We start from the raw sequence: 17,234 nt of genomic DNA, 5'->3' as shown, positions 1-17,234 counted from the left end.
CATCACTTCTCACCTGTATAAGTCCACGAAGCACCTAGAGGGCAAAAAAAAAAAAAAAACGATGGTCATCATCATCATCATTTTCAAAAACAACCACAATCAACTAGTTAAAAAGGTTTTCTGCCCCTGTTTGAAGGCCCTCTTTAGGCACACAGCACAGAGAGTGAGCTTGACACCCAGCTTTCTGCTCATGGACCCCCAAAAACATCTGTCATGTCTGTGACGTAGCAATAGAACAGTAAAGATTTGTCATCACACCCACCTCTGGAATTGGTATAATCCAGGATGATAAGCCGACCACAGTGATTGAAGCCTCACACCATACAGTGTCTGTTAAAAGCCATGGTTTTATTGGGCACCAAAAAACCCAGGAGTAGAACCCACTCTTTGTCCTGTGTGCCCAGCTTTCTGCTCTTGAGGGTTTCGGGCACCTGATAAAACCAATGGATGGCCAAGGATTTTATCAAGCGCGCTATGGTGCAAGGCTTGAATCACTGCAATTGGCTTATCTTCTTGGATCCTACCAATTCATGGGGTGGAAAATCTGGAACACAATGATACTACATCACAGAAGTTTTGGAGGCCGATGAGCAGGCAAGCACAGTGCGATTTCACGTCATAGATTGCTACTTAAGTTCATGATCATGGGCCTCCAACAAAACAAAATCCAATGTATACAGGGCCCCACTTTCCACATCTGGTAAATGATCGGTCAGATGATACATTAAATACAATCAGTCAGCTATTCTGCCCTGTGAATGGATGACAGATATGGCTGCTATAATGTGACATAGCCCCTATGTAATAACCAATCCCTCAATGTCAGCCACACTCCCTTTAAAGGGGCTATCCCATAAACCACATTTATCCTCTACACACAGAATAGATAATGTATGTGATCTGTGCTGTGTTCCGCTATTAAGATGCCTGATAAACCTGTGAAAGATCTCTGTGTGAATGGAGTGCTACTGAGCATGTGCGACCACTCCTATAAACATGTATACAGATTGGTCGCACATGCTCAGTAGTGATTCATGCACTGCAGGGCTTTAGGCTTTGTTTTCTACCTTTTCTAAGGTCACAAAGATGAAGAGGGGTCAATAAAAAGAGGGGTTACCCTAACCAAATACCCCCTTTAAGGGAGCGACTATCAGCTGTAATGATGTACTGGCAACTGAGGACGGAAAATATTTCAGCCAGTAATCAGCGTAATACAAGAGCTGGTATTGTTTTCACCTCCTCCCCCACTAACGAGCTCTAATTACTGTACAAAGGGCAGTCCAGGACTAATGACCAACCTAAAACATGGCCACTAGGTCACATGTCTACAGCCTCCTCTGTGACAGACACATGGGGTATCTGACAGTGCCAAGAAGGCTACACGGCTCAAGATCAGGAATGGTGTATACTGTGTGGCCACTGAAACCCTATCACACATGTATCCCACCATATGTGATACAGTCTGCTGAGCCGTGTATCTAATCCTATCCTGCGTGATACTGTCTGCTGAGCTGTGTATCTAATCCTCTCCTGTGTGATACTGTCTGCTGAGCCGTGTATCTAATCCTATCCTGCGTGATACTGTCTGCTGAGCTGTGTATCTAATCCTATCCTGTGTGATACTGTCTGCTGAGCTGTGTATCTAATCCTATCCTGTGTGATACTGTCTGCTGAGCCGTGTATCTAATCCTATCCTGTGTGATGCTGTCTGCTGAGCTGTGTATCTAATCCTATCCTGTGTGATACTGTCTGCTGAGCTGTGTATCTAATCCTATCCTGTGTGATACTATCTGCTGAGCTGTGTATCTAATCCTATCCTGTGTGATACTGTCTGCGGAGCTGTGTATCTAATCCTATCCTGTGTGATACTATCTGCTGAGCTGTGTATCTAATCCTATCCTGTGTGATACTGTCTGCTGAGCTGTGTATCTAATCCTATCCTGTGTGATACTGTCTGCTGAGCCGTGTATCTAATCCTATCCTGTGTGATACTGTCTGCTGAGCCGTGTATCTAATCCTATCCTGTGTGATACTGTCTGCTGAGCTGTGTATCTAATCCTATCCTGTGTGATACTGTCTGCTGAGCCGTGTATCTAATCCTATCCTGTGTGATACTGTCTGCTGAGCTCTGTATCTAACCCTATCCTGTGTGATACTGTCTGCTGAGCCGTGTATCTAATCCTATCCTGTGTGATACTGACTGCTGAGCCGTGTATCTAATCCTATCCTGTGTGATACTGTCTGCTGAGCCGTGTATCTAATCCTGTCCTGTGTGATACCGTCTGCTGAGCCGTGTATCTAATCCTATCCTGTGTGATACCGACTGCTGAGCCGTGTATCTAATCCTATCCTGTGTGATACTGTCTGCTGAGCTGTGTATCTAATCCTATCCTGTGTGATACTGATACTGTCTGCTGAGCTGTGTATCTAATCCTATCCTGTGATACTGTCTGCTGAGCCGTGTATCTAATCCTATCCTGTGTGATACTGTCTGCTGAGCCGTGTATCTAATCCTATCCTGTGTGATACTGTTTGTTGAGCCGTGTATCTAATCCTATCCTGTGTGATACTGTCTGCTGAGCCGTGTATCTAATCCTATCCTGTGTGATACTGTATGCTGAGCCGTGTATCTAATCCTATCCTGTGTGATACTGTCTGCTGAGCCATGTATCTAATCCTATCCTGTGTGATACTGACTGCTGAGCTGTGTATCTAATCCTATCCTGTGTGATACTGTTTGTTGAGCTGTGTATCTAATCCTATCCTGTGTGATACTGTCTGCTGAGCCATGTATCTAATCCTATCCTGTGTGATACTGTCTGCTGAGCCGTGTATCTAATCCTATCCTGTGTGATACTGTTTGTTGAGCCGTGTATCTAATCCTATCCTGTGTGATACTGTCTGCTGAGCCGTGTATCTAATCCTATCCTGTGTGATACTGTTTGTTGAGCCGTGTATCTAATCCTATCCTGTGTGATACTGTCTGCTGAGCTGTGTATCTAATCCTATCCTATCCTGTGTGATACTGTCTGCTGAGCTGTGTATCTAACCCTATCCTGTGTGATACTGTCTGCTGAGCCGTGTATCTAATCCTATCCTGTGTGATACTATCTGCTGAGCTGCGTATCTAATCCTATCCTGTGTGATACTGTCTGCTGAGCCATGTATCTAATCCTATCCTGTGTGATACTGTCTGCTGAGCTGTGTATCTAATCCTATCCTGTGTGATACTGTTTGTTGAGCTGTGTATCTAATCCTATCCTGTGTGATACTGTCTGCTGAGCCGTGTATCTAATCCTATCCTGTGTGATACTGTCTGCTGAGCCGTGTATCTAATCCTATCCTGTGTGATACTGTTTGTTGAGCCGTGTATCTAATCCTATCCTATCCTGTGTGATACTGTCTGCTGAGCTGTGTATCTAACCCTATCCTGTGTGATACTGTCTGCTGAGCCGTGTATCTAATCCTATCCTGTGTGATACTGTCTGCTGAGCTGCGTATCTAATCCTATCCTGTGTGATACTGTCTGCTGAGCCGTGTATCTAATCCTATCCTGTGTGATACTGTCTGCTGAACCGTGTATCTAATCCTATCCTGTGTGATAATGTCTGCTGAGCTGCGTATCTAATCCTATCCTGTGTGATACTGTCTGCTGAGCCGTGTATCTAATCCTATCCTGTGTGATACTGTCTGCTGAGCCGTGTATCTAATCCTATCCTGTGTGATACTGTCTGCTGAGCCATGTATCTAATCCTATCCTGTGTGATACTGACTGCTGAGCAGTGTATCTAATCCTATCCTGTGTGATACTGTCTGCTGAGCTGTGTATCTAATCCTATCCTGTGTGATACTGTTTGTTGAGCTGTGTATCTAATCCTATCCTGTGTGATACTGTCTGCTGAGCTGTGTATCTAATCCTATCCTGTGTGATACTGTCTGCTGAGCCGTGTATCTAATCCTATCCTGTGTGATACTGTCTGCTGAGCCGTGTATCTAATCCTATCCTGTGTGATACTGTTTGTTGAGCCGTGTATCTAATCCTATCCTATCCTGTGTGATACTGTCTGCTGAGCTGTGTATCTAACCCTATCCTGTGTGATACTGTCTGCTGAGCCGTGTATCTAATCCTATCCTGTGTGATACTATCTGCTGAGCTGCGTATCTAATCCTATCCTGTGTGATACTGTCTGCTGAGCTGTGTATCTAATCCTATCCTGTGTGATACTGTCTGCTGAGCTGTGTATCTAATCCTATCCTGTGTGATACTATCTGCAGAGCTGTGTATCTAATCCTATCCTGTGTGATACTGTCTGCTGAGCTGTGTATCTAATCCTATCCTGTGTGATACTGTTTGCTGAGCCGTGTATCTAATCCTATCCTGTGTGATACTGTCTGCTGAGCCGTGTATCTAATCCTATCCTGTGTGATACTGTCTGCTGAGCCGTGTATCTAATCCTATCCTGTGTGATACTGTCTGCTGAGCCGTGTATCTAATCCTATCCTGTGTGATACTGTCTGCTGAGCCGTGTATCTAATCCTATCCTGTGTGATACTGTCTGCTGAGCTGTGTATCTAATCCTATCCTGTGTGATACCGTCTGCTGAGCTGTGTATCTAATCCTATCCTGTGTGATACTGTCTGCTGAGCCGTGTATCTAATCCTATCCTGTGTGATACTGTCTGCTGAGCTGTGTATCTAATCCTATCCTGTGTGATACTGTCTGCTGAGCCGTGTATCTAATCCTATCCTGTGTGATACTGTCTGCTGAGCTGTGTATCTAATCCTATCCTGTGTGATACTGTCTGCTGAGCCGTGTATCTAATCCTATCCTGTGTGATACTGTTTGTTGAGCCGTGTATCTAATCCTATCCTATCCTGTGTGATACTGTCTGCTGAGCTGTGTATCTAACCCTATCCTGTGTGATACTGTCTGCTGAGCCATGTATCTAATCCTATCCTGTGTGATACTGTCTGCTGAGCTGCGTATCTAATCCTATCCTGTGTGATACTGTCTGCTGAGCCGTGTATCTAATCCTATCCTGTGTGATACTGTCTGCTGAACCGTGTATCTAATCCTATCCTGTGTGATAATGTCTGCTGAGCTGCGTATCTAATCCTATCCTGTGTGATACTGTCTGCTGAGCCGTGTATCTAATCCTATCCTGTGTGATACTGTCTGCTGAGCCGTGTATCTAATCCTATCCTGTGTGATACTGTCTGCTGAGCCGTGTATCTAATCCTATCCTGTGTGATACTGACTGCTGAGCAGTGTATCTAATCCTATCCTGTGTGATACTGTCTGCTGAGCTGTGTATCTAATCCTATCCTGTGTGATACTGTTTGTTGAGCTGTGTATCTAATCCTATCCTGTGTGATACTGTCTGCTGAGCCGTGTATCTAATCCTATCCTGTGTGATACTGTTTGTTGAGCTGTGTATCTAATCCTATCCTGTGTGATACTGTCTGCTGAGCTGTGTATCTAATCCTATCCTGTGTGATACTGTCTGCTGAGCCGTGTATCTAATCCTATCCTGTGTGATACTGTCTGCTGAGCCGTGTATCTAATCCTATCCTGTGTGATACTGTTTGTTGAGCCGTGTATCTAATCCTATCCTATCCTGTGTGATACTGTCTGCTGAGCTGTGTATCTAATCCTATCCTGTGTGATACTGTCTGCTGAGCTGTGTATCTAATCCTATCCTGTGTGATACTATCTGCTGAGCCGTGTATCTAATCCTATCCTGTGTGATACTGTCTGCTGAGCCGTGTATCTAATCCTATCCTGTGTGATACTGTCTGCTGAGCCGTGTATCTAATCCTATCCTGTGTGATACTGTCTGCTGAGCTGTGTATCTAATCCTATCCTGTGTGATACTGTCTGCTGAGCTGTGTATCTAATCCTATCCTGTGTGATACTGTCTGCTGAGCCGTGTATCTAATCCTATCCTGTGTGATACTGTTTGTTGAGCCGTGTATCTAATCCTATCCTATCCTGTGTGATACTGTCTGCTGAGCTGTGTATCTAATCCTATCCTGTGTGATACTGTCTGCTGAGCCGTGTATCTAATCCTATCCTGTGTGATACTATCTGCTGAGCTGCGTATCTAATCCTATCCTGTGTGATACTGTCTGCTGAGCTGTGTATCTAATCCTATCCTGTGTGATACTGTCTGCTGAGCTGTGTATCTAATCCTATCCTGTGTGATACTATCTGCAGAGCTGTGTATCTAATCCTATCCTGTGTGATACTGTCTGCTGAGCTGTGTATCTAATCCTATCCTGTGTGATACTGTTTGCTGAGCCGTGTATCTAATCCTATCCTGTGTGATATTGTCTGCTGAGCCGTGTATCTAATCCTATCCTGTGTGATACTGTCTGCTGAGCTGTGTATCTAATCCTATCCTGTGTGATACTGTCTGCTGAGCCGTGTATCTAATCCTATCCTGTGTGATACTGTCTGCTGAGCCGTGTATCTAATCCTATCCTGTGTGATACTGTTTGTTGAGCCGTGTATCTAATCCTATCCTATCCTGTGTGATACTGTCTGCTGAGCTGTGTATCTAATCCTATCCTGTGTGATACTGTCTGCTGAGCTGTGTATCTAATCCTATCCTGTGTGATACTATCTGCTGAGCCGTGTATCTAATCCTATCCTGTGTGATACTGTCTGCTGAGCCGTGTATCTAATCCTATCCTGTGTGATACTGTCTGCTGAGCCGTGTATCTAATCCTATCCTGTGTGATACTATCTGCTGAGCTGCGTATCTAATCCTATCCTGTGTGATACTGTCTGCTGAGCTGTGTATCTAATCCTATCCTGTGTGATACTGTCTGCTGAGCTGTGTATCTAATCCTATCCTGTGTGATACTATCTGCAGAGCTGTGTATCTAATCCTATCCTGTGTGATACTGTCTGCTGAGCCGTGTATCTAATCCTATCCTGTGTGATACTATCTGCTGAGCTGCGTATCTAATCCTATCCTGTGTGATACTGTCTGCTGAGCTGTGTATCTAATCCTATCCTGTGTGATACTATCTGCAGAGCTGTGTATCTAATCCTATCCTGTGTGATACTGTCTGCTGAGCTGTGTATCTAATCCTATCCTGTGTGATACTGTTTGCTGAGCCGTGTATCTAATCCTATCCTGTGTGATATTGTCTGCTGAGCCATGTATCTAATCCTATCCTGTGTGATACTGTCTGCTGAGCTGTGTATCTAATCCTATCCTGTGTGATACTGTCTGCTGAGCCGTGTATCTAATCCTATCCTGTGTGATACTGTCTGCTGAGCCGTGTATCTAATCCTATCCTGTGTGATACTGTTTGTTGAGCCGTGTATCTAATCCTATCCTATCCTGTGTGATACTGTCTGCTGAGCTGTGTATCTAATCCTATCCTGTGTGATACTGTCTGCTGAGCTGTGTATCTAATCCTATCCTGTGTGATACTATCTGCTGAGCCGTGTATCTAATCCTATCCTGTGTGATACTGTCTGCTGAGCCGTGTATCTAATCCTATCCTGTGTGATACTGTCTGCTGAGCCGTGTATCTAATCCTATCCTGTGTGATACTATCTGCTGAGCTGCGTATCTAATCCTATCCTGTGTGATACTGTCTGCTGAGCTGTGTATCTAATCCTATCCTGTGTGATACTGTCTGCTGAGCTGTTTATCTAATCCTATCCTGTGTGATACTGTCTGCTGAGCTGTGTATCTAATCCTATCCTGTGTGATACTGTCTGCTGAGCCGTGTATCTAATCCTATCCTGTGTGATACTGTCTGCTGAGCCGTGTATCTAATCCTATCCTGTGTGATACTGTTTGTTGAGCCGTGTATCTAATCCTATCCTATCCTGTGTGATACTGTCTGCTGAGCTGTGTATCTAATCCTATCCTGTGTGATACTGTCTGCTGAGCTGTGTATCTAATCCTATCCTGTGTGATACTATCTGCTGAGCCGTGTATCTAATCCTATCCTGTGTGATACTGTCTGCTGAGCCGTGTATCTAATCCTATCCTGTGTGATACTGTCTGCTGAGCCGTGTATCTAATCCTATCCTGTGTGATACTATCTGCTGAGCTGCGTATCTAATCCTATCCTGTGTGATACTGTCTGCTGAGCTGTGTATCTAATCCTATCCTGTGTGATACTGTCTGCTGAGCCGTGTATCTAATCCTATCCTGTGTGATACTATCTGCTGAGCTGCGTATCTAATCCTATCCTGTGTGATACTGTCTGCTGAGCTGTGTATCTAATCCTATCCTGTGTGATACTATCTGCAGAGCTGTGTATCTAATCCTATCCTGTGTGATACTGTCTGCTGAGCTGTGTATCTAATCCTATCCTGTGTGATACTGTTTGCTGAGCCGTGTATCTAATCCTATCCTGTGTGATATTGTCTGCTGAGCCATGTATCTAATCCTATCCTGTGTGATACTGTCTGCTGAGCTGTGTATCTAATCCTATCCTGTGTGATACTGTCTGCTGAGCCGTGTATCTAATCCTATCCTGTGTGATACTGTCTGCTGAGCCGTGTATCTAATCCTATCCTGTGTGATACTGTTTGTTGAGCCGTGTATCTAATCCTATCCTATCCTGTGTGATACTGTCTGCTGAGCTGTGTATCTAATCCTATCCTGTGTGATACTGTCTGCTGAGCTGTGTATCTAATCCTATCCTGTGTGATACTATCTGCTGAGCCGTGTATCTAATCCTATCCTGTGTGATACTGTCTGCTGAGCCGTGTATCTAATCCTATCCTGTGTGATACTGTCTGCTGAGCCGTGTATCTAATCCTATCCTGTGTGATACTATCTGCTGAGCTGCGTATCTAATCCTATCCTGTGTGATACTGTCTGCTGAGCCGTGTATCTAATCCTATCCTGTGTGATACTGTCTGCTGAGCTCTGTATCTAACCCTATCCTGTGTGATACTGTCTGCTGAGCCGTGTATCTAATCCTATCCTGTGTGATACTGACTGCTGAGCCGTGTATCTAATCCTATCCTGTGTGATACTGTCTGCTGAGCCGTGTATCTAATCCTGTCCTGTGTGATACCGTCTGCTGAGCCGTGTATCTAATCCTATCCTGTGTGATACCGACTGCTGAGCCGTGTATCTAATCCTATCCTGTGTGATACTGTCTGCTGAGCTGTGTATCTAATCCTATCCTGTGTGATACTGATACTGTCTGCTGAGCTGTGTATCTAATCCTATCCTGTGATACTGTCTGCTGAGCCGTGTATCTAATCCTATCCTGTGTGATACTGTCTGCTGAGCCGTGTATCTAATCCTATCCTGTGTGATACTGTTTGTTGAGCCGTGTATCTAATCCTATCCTGTGTGATACTGTCTGCTGAGCCGTGTATCTAATCCTATCCTGTGTGATACTGTATGCTGAGCCGTGTATCTAATCCTATCCTGTGTGATACTGTCTGCTGAGCCATGTATCTAATCCTATCCTGTGTGATACTGACTGCTGAGCTGTGTATCTAATCCTATCCTGTGTGATACTGTTTGTTGAGCTGTGTATCTAATCCTATCCTGTGTGATACTGTCTGCTGAGCCATGTATCTAATCCTATCCTGTGTGATACTGTCTGCTGAGCCGTGTATCTAATCCTATCCTGTGTGATACTGTTTGTTGAGCCGTGTATCTAATCCTATCCTGTGTGATACTGTCTGCTGAGCCGTGTATCTAATCCTATCCTGTGTGATACTGTTTGTTGAGCCGTGTATCTAATCCTATCCTGTGTGATACTGTCTGCTGAGCTGTGTATCTAATCCTATCCTATCCTGTGTGATACTGTCTGCTGAGCTGTGTATCTAACCCTATCCTGTGTGATACTGTCTGCTGAGCCGTGTATCTAATCCTATCCTGTGTGATACTATCTGCTGAGCTGCGTATCTAATCCTATCCTGTGTGATACTGTCTGCTGAGCCATGTATCTAATCCTATCCTGTGTGATACTGTCTGCTGAGCTGTGTATCTAATCCTATCCTGTGTGATACTGTTTGTTGAGCTGTGTATCTAATCCTATCCTGTGTGATACTGTCTGCTGAGCCGTGTATCTAATCCTATCCTGTGTGATACTGTCTGCTGAGCCGTGTATCTAATCCTATCCTGTGTGATACTGTTTGTTGAGCCGTGTATCTAATCCTATCCTATCCTGTGTGATACTGTCTGCTGAGCTGTGTATCTAACCCTATCCTGTGTGATACTGTCTGCTGAGCCGTGTATCTAATCCTATCCTGTGTGATACTGTCTGCTGAGCTGCGTATCTAATCCTATCCTGTGTGATACTGTCTGCTGAGCCGTGTATCTAATCCTATCCTGTGTGATACTGTCTGCTGAACCGTGTATCTAATCCTATCCTGTGTGATAATGTCTGCTGAGCTGCGTATCTAATCCTATCCTGTGTGATACTGTCTGCTGAGCCGTGTATCTAATCCTATCCTGTGTGATACTGTCTGCTGAGCCGTGTATCTAATCCTATCCTGTGTGATACTGTCTGCTGAGCCATGTATCTAATCCTATCCTGTGTGATACTGACTGCTGAGCAGTGTATCTAATCCTATCCTGTGTGATACTGTCTGCTGAGCTGTGTATCTAATCCTATCCTGTGTGATACTGTTTGTTGAGCTGTGTATCTAATCCTATCCTGTGTGATACTGTCTGCTGAGCTGTGTATCTAATCCTATCCTGTGTGATACTGTCTGCTGAGCCGTGTATCTAATCCTATCCTGTGTGATACTGTCTGCTGAGCCGTGTATCTAATCCTATCCTGTGTGATACTGTTTGTTGAGCTGTGTATCTAATCCTATCCTATCCTGTGTGATACTGTCTGCTGAGCTGTGTATCTAACCCTATCCTGTGTGATACTGTCTGCTGAGCCGTGTATCTAATCCTATCCTGTGTGATACTATCTGCTGAGCTGCGTATCTAATCCTATCCTGTGTGATACTGTCTGCTGAGCTGTGTATCTAATCCTATCCTGTGTGATACTGTCTGCTGAGCTGTGTATCTAATCCTATCCTGTGTGATACTATCTGCAGAGCTGTGTATCTAATCCTATCCTGTGTGATACTGTCTGCTGAGCTGTGTATCTAATCCTATCCTGTGTGATACTGTTTGCTGAGCCGTGTATCTAATCCTATCCTGTGTGATACTGTCTGCTGAGCCGTGTATCTAATCCTATCCTGTGTGATACTGTCTGCTGAGCCGTGTATCTAATCCTATCCTGTGTGATACTGTCTGCTGAGCCGTGTATCTAATCCTATCCTGTGTGATACTGTCTGCTGAGCCGTGTATCTAATCCTATCCTGTGTGATACTGTCTGCTGAGCTGTGTATCTAATCCTATCCTGTGTGATACCGTCTGCTGAGCTGTGTATCTAATCCTATCCTGTGTGATACTGTCTGCTGAGCCGTGTATCTAATCCTATCCTGTGTGATACTGTCTGCTGAGCTGTGTATCTAATCCTATCCTGTGTGATACTGTCTGCTGAGCCGTGTATCTAATCCTATCCTGTGTGATACTGTCTGCTGAGCTGTGTATCTAATCCTATCCTGTGTGATACTGTCTGCTGAGCCGTGTATCTAATCCTATCCTGTGTGATACTGTTTGTTGAGCCGTGTATCTAATCCTATCCTATCCTGTGTGATACTGTCTGCTGAGCTGTGTATCTAACCCTATCCTGTGTGATACTGTCTGCTGAGCCATGTATCTAATCCTATCCTGTGTGATACTGTCTGCTGAGCTGCGTATCTAATCCTATCCTGTGTGATACTGTCTGCTGAGCCGTGTATCTAATCCTATCCTGTGTGATACTGTCTGCTGAACCGTGTATCTAATCCTATCCTGTGTGATAATGTCTGCTGAGCTGCGTATCTAATCCTATCCTGTGTGATACTGTCTGCTGAGCCGTGTATCTAATCCTATCCTGTGTGATACTGTCTGCTGAGCCGTGTATCTAATCCTATCCTGTGTGATACTGTCTGCTGAGCCGTGTATCTAATCCTATCCTGTGTGATACTGACTGCTGAGCAGTGTATCTAATCCTATCCTGTGTGATACTGTCTGCTGAGCTGTGTATCTAATCCTATCCTGTGTGATACTGTTTGTTGAGCTGTGTATCTAATCCTATCCTGTGTGATACTGTCTGCTGAGCCGTGTATCTAATCCTATCCTGTGTGATACTGTTTGTTGAGCTGTGTATCTAATCCTATCCTGTGTGATACTGTCTGCTGAGCTGTGTATCTAATCCTATCCTGTGTGATACTGTCTGCTGAGCCGTGTATCTAATCCTATCCTGTGTGATACTGTCTGCTGAGCCGTGTATCTAATCCTATCCTGTGTGATACTGTTTGTTGAGCCGTGTATCTAATCCTATCCTATCCTGTGTGATACTGTCTGCTGAGCTGTGTATCTAATCCTATCCTGTGTGATACTGTCTGCTGAGCTGTGTATCTAATCCTATCCTGTGTGATACTATCTGCTGAGCCGTGTATCTAATCCTATCCTGTGTGATACTGTCTGCTGAGCCGTGTATCTAATCCTATCCTGTGTGATACTGTCTGCTGAGCCGTGTATCTAATCCTATCCTGTGTGATACTATCTGCTGAGCTGCGTATCTAATCCTATCCTGTGTGATACTGTCTGCTGAGCTGTGTATCTAATCCTATCCTGTGTGATACTGTCTGCTGAGCTGTGTATCTAATCCTATCCTGTGTGATACTATCTGCAGAGCTGTGTATCTAATCCTATCCTGTGTGATACTGTCTGCTGAGCTGTGTATCTAATCCTATCCTGTGTGATACTGTTTGCTGAGCCGTGTATCTAATCCTATCCTGTGTGATATTGTCTGCTGAGCCGTGTATCTAATCCTATCCTGTGTGATACTGTCTGCTGAGCTGTGTATCTAATCCTATCCTGTGTGATACTGTCTGCTGAGCCGTGTATCTAATCCTATCCTGTGTGATACTGTCTGCTGAGCCGTGTATCTAATCCTATCCTGTGTGATACTGTTTGTTGAGCCGTGTATCTAATCCTATCCTATCCTGTGTGATACTGTCTGCTGAGCTGTGTATCTAATCCTATCCTGTGTGATACTGTCTGCTGAGCTGTGTATCTAATCCTATCCTGTGTGATACTATCTGCTGAGCCGTGTATCTAATCCTATCCTGTGTGATACTGTCTGCTGAGCCGTGTATCTAATCCTATCCTGTGTGATACTGTCTGCTGAGCCGTGTATCTAATCCTATCCTGTGTGATACTATCTGCTGAGCTGCGTATCTAATCCTATCCTGTGTGATACTGTCTGCTGAGCTGTGTATCTAATCCTATCCTGTGTGATACTGTCTGCTGAGCTGTGTATCTAATCCTATCCTGTGTGATACTATCTGCAGAGCTGTGTATCTAATCCTATCCTGTGTGATACTGTCTGCTGAGCCGTGTATCTAATCCTATCCTGTGTGATACTATCTGCTGAGCTGCGTATCTAATCCTATCCTGTGTGATACTGTCTGCTGAGCTGTGTATCTAATCCTATCCTGTGTGATACTATCTGCAGAGCTGTGTATCTAATCCTATCCTGTGTGATACTGTCTGCTGAGCTGTGTATCTAATCCTATCCTGTGTGATACTGTTTGCTGAGCCGTGTATCTAATCCTATCCTGTGTGATATTGTCTGCTGAGCCATGTATCTAATCCTATCCTGTGTGATACTGTCTGCTGAGCTGTGTATCTAATCCTATCCTGTGTGATACTGTCTGCTGAGCCGTGTATCTAATCCTATCCTGTGTGATACTGTCTGCTGAGCCGTGTATCTAATCCTATCCTGTGTGATACTGTTTGTTGAGCCGTGTATCTAATCCTATCCTATCCTGTGTGATACTGTCTGCTGAGCTGTGTATCTAATCCTATCCTGTGTGATACTGTCTGCTGAGCTGTGTATCTAATCCTATCCTGTGTGATACTATCTGCTGAGCCGTGTATCTAATCCTATCCTGTGTGATACTGTCTGCTGAGCCGTGTATCTAATCCTATCCTGTGTGATACTGTCTGCTGAGCCGTGTATCTAATCCTATCCTGTGTGATACTATCTGCTGAGCTGCGTATCTAATCCTATCCTGTGTGATACTGTCTGCTGAGCTGTGTATCTAATCCTATCCTGTGTGATACTGTCTGCTGAGCTGTTTATCTAATCCTATCCTGTGTGATACTGTCTGCTGAGCTGTGTATCTAATCCTATCCTGTGTGATACTGTCTGCTGAGCCGTGTATCTAATCCTATCCTGTGTGATACTGTCTGCTGAGCCGTGTATCTAATCCTATCCTGTGTGATACTGTTTGTTGAGCCGTGTATCTAATCCTATCCTATCCTGTGTGATACTGTCTGCTGAGCTGTGTATCTAATCCTATCCTGTGTGATACTGTCTGCTGAGCTGTGTATCTAATCCTATCCTGTGTGATACTATCTGCTGAGCCGTGTATCTAATCCTATCCTGTGTGATACTGTCTGCTGAGCCGTGTATCTAATCCTATCCTGTGTGATACTGTCTGCTGAGCCGTGTATCTAATCCTATCCTGTGTGATACTATCTGCTGAGCTGCGTATCTAATCCTATCCTGTGTGATACTGTCTGCTGAGCTGTGTATCTAATCCTATCCTGTGTGATACTGTCTGCTGAGCCGTGTATCTAATCCTATCCTGTGTGATACTATCTGCTGAGCTGCGTATCTAATCCTATCCTGTGTGATACTGTCTGCTGAGCTGTGTATCTAATCCTATCCTGTGTGATACTATCTGCAGAGCTGTGTATCTAATCCTATCCTGTGTGATACTGTCTGCTGAGCTGTGTATCTAATCCTATCCTGTGTGATACTGTTTGCTGAGCCGTGTATCTAATCCTATCCTGTGTGATATTGTCTGCTGAGCCATGTATCTAATCCTATCCTGTGTGATACTGTCTGCTGAGCTGTGTATCTAATCCTATCCTGTGTGATACTGTCTGCTGAGCCGTGTATCTAATCCTATCCTGTGTGATACTGTCTGCTGAGCCGTGTATCTAATCCTATCCTGTGTGATACTGTTTGTTGAGCCGTGTATCTAATCCTATCCTATCCTGTGTGATACTGTCTGCTGAGCTGTGTATCTAATCCTATCCTGTGTGATACTGTCTGCTGAGCTGTGTATCTAATCCTATCCTGTGTGATACTATCTGCTGAGCCGTGTATCTAATCCTATCCTGTGTGATACTGTCTGCTGAGCCGTGTATCTAATCCTATCCTGTGTGATACTGTCTGCTGAGCCGTGTATCTAATCCTATCCTGTGTGATACTATCTGCTGAGCTGCGTATCTAATCCTATCCTGTGTGATACTGTCTGCTGAGCTGTTTATCTAATCCTATCCTGTGTGATACTGTCTGCTGAGCTGTTTATCTAATCCTATCCTGTGTGATACAGTCTGCTGAGCTGTTTATCTAATCCTATCCTGTGTGATACTATCTGCAGAGCTGTGTATCTAATCCTATCCTGTGTGATACTGTTTGCTGAGCCGTGTATCTAATCCTATCCTGTGTGATATTGTCTGCTGAGCCGTGTATCTAATCCTATCCTGTGTGATACTGACTGCTGAGCCGTGTATCTAATCCTATCCTGTGTGATACTGACTGCTGAGCCGTGTATCTAATCCTATCCTGTGTGATACTGTCTGCTGAGCCGTGTATCTAATCCTATCCTGTGTGATACTGTCTGCTGAGCCGTGTATCTAATCCTATCCTGTGTGATACTGTTTGTTGAGCCGTGTATCTAATCCTATCCTATCCTGTGTGATACTGTCTGCTGAGCTGTGTATCTAATCCTATCCTGTGTGATACTGTCTGCTGAGCTGTGTATCTAATCCTATCCTGTGTGATACTATCTGCTGAGCCGTGTATCTAATCCTATCCTGTGTGATACTGTCTGCTGAGCCGTGTATCTAATCCTATCCTGTGTGATACTGTCTGCTGAGCCGTGTATCTAATCCTATCCTGTGTGATACTATCTGCTGAGCTGCGTATCTAATCCTATCCTGTGTGATACTGTCTGCTGAGCTGTGTATCTAATCCTATCCTGTGTGATACTGTCTGCTGAGCCGTGTATCTAATCCTATCCTGTGTGATACTATCTGCTGAGCTGCGTATCTAATCCTATCCTGTGTGATACTGTCTGCTGAGCTGTGTATCTAATCCTATCCTGTGTGATACTATCTGCAGAGCTGTGTATCTAATCCTATCCTGTGTGATACTGTCTGCTGAGCTGTGTATCTAATCCTATCCTGTGTGATACTGTTTGCTGAGCCGTGTATCTAATCCTATCCTGTGTGATATTGTCTGCTGAGCCATGTATCTAATCCTATCCTGTGTGATACTGTCTGCTGAGCTGTGTATCTAATCCTATCCTGTGTGATACTGTCTGCTGAGCCGTGTATCTAATCCTATCCTGTGTGATACTGTCTGCTGAGCCGTGTATCTAATCCTATCCTGTGTGATACTGTTTGTTGAGCCGTGTATCTAATCCTATCCTATCCTGTGTGATACTGTCTGCTGAGCTGTGTATCTAATCCTATCCTGTGTGATACTGTCTGCTGAGCTGTGTATCTAATCCTATCCTGTGTGATACTATCTGCTGAGCCGTGTATCTAATCCTATCCTGTGTGATACTGTCTGCTGAGCCGTGTATCTAATCCTATCCTGTGTGATACTGTCTGCTGAGCCGTGTATCTAATCCTATCCTGTGTGATACTATCTGCTGAGCTGCGTATCTAATCCTATCCTGTGTGATACTGTCTGCTGAGCTGTTTATCTAATCCTATCCTGTGTGATACTGTCTGCTGAGCTGTTTATCTAATCCTATCCTGTGTGATACAGTCTGCTGAGCTGTTTATCTAATCCTATCCTGTGTGATACTATCTGCAGAGCTGTGTATCTAATCCTATCCTGTGTGATACTGTTTGCTGAGCCGTGTATCTAATCCTATCCTGTGTGATATTGTCTGCTGAGCCGTGTATCTAATCCTATCCTGTGTGATACTGACTGCTGAGCCGTGTATCTAATCCTATCCTGTGTGATACTGACTGCTGAGCCGTGTATCTAATCCTATCCTGTGTGATACTGTCTGCTGAGCCGTGTATCTAATCCTATCCTGTGTGATACTGTCTGCTGAGCTGCGTATCTGAGCCCTAGTAATATTTTAG

General features: G+C 44.4%; 2 protein-coding genes across 2 annotated transcripts in view; one reads left to right on the top strand and one right to left on the bottom strand.

Moving 5' to 3' along the window:
- Positions 1-17,234, top strand: part of APH1A (aph-1 homolog A, gamma-secretase subunit) — a 73,532-nt gene that overhangs the window by 41,962 nt on the left and 14,336 nt on the right. The gene's annotated exons all lie outside the window — the stretch shown is intronic.
- The window catches only part of CA14 (carbonic anhydrase 14), a 42,227-nt gene that overhangs the window by 23,472 nt on the left and 1,521 nt on the right, over positions 1-17,234 (bottom strand). Inside the window, exon 2 of the mRNA XM_069727998.1 lies at positions 14-34. Coding sequence (XP_069584099.1) covers positions 14-34 — 21 coding nt within the window. The remainder of the gene's footprint in view (positions 1-13; positions 35-17,234) is intronic.

Source organism: Ranitomeya imitator, chromosome 1, assembly GCF_032444005.1.
Source record: "Ranitomeya imitator isolate aRanImi1 chromosome 1, aRanImi1.pri, whole genome shotgun sequence".
Taxonomy (NCBI): domain Eukaryota; kingdom Metazoa; phylum Chordata; class Amphibia; order Anura; family Dendrobatidae; genus Ranitomeya; species Ranitomeya imitator.
The sequence above is the reverse complement of the archived record's forward strand: the minus strand, read 5'-3'. Positions and strand labels throughout refer to the sequence as shown.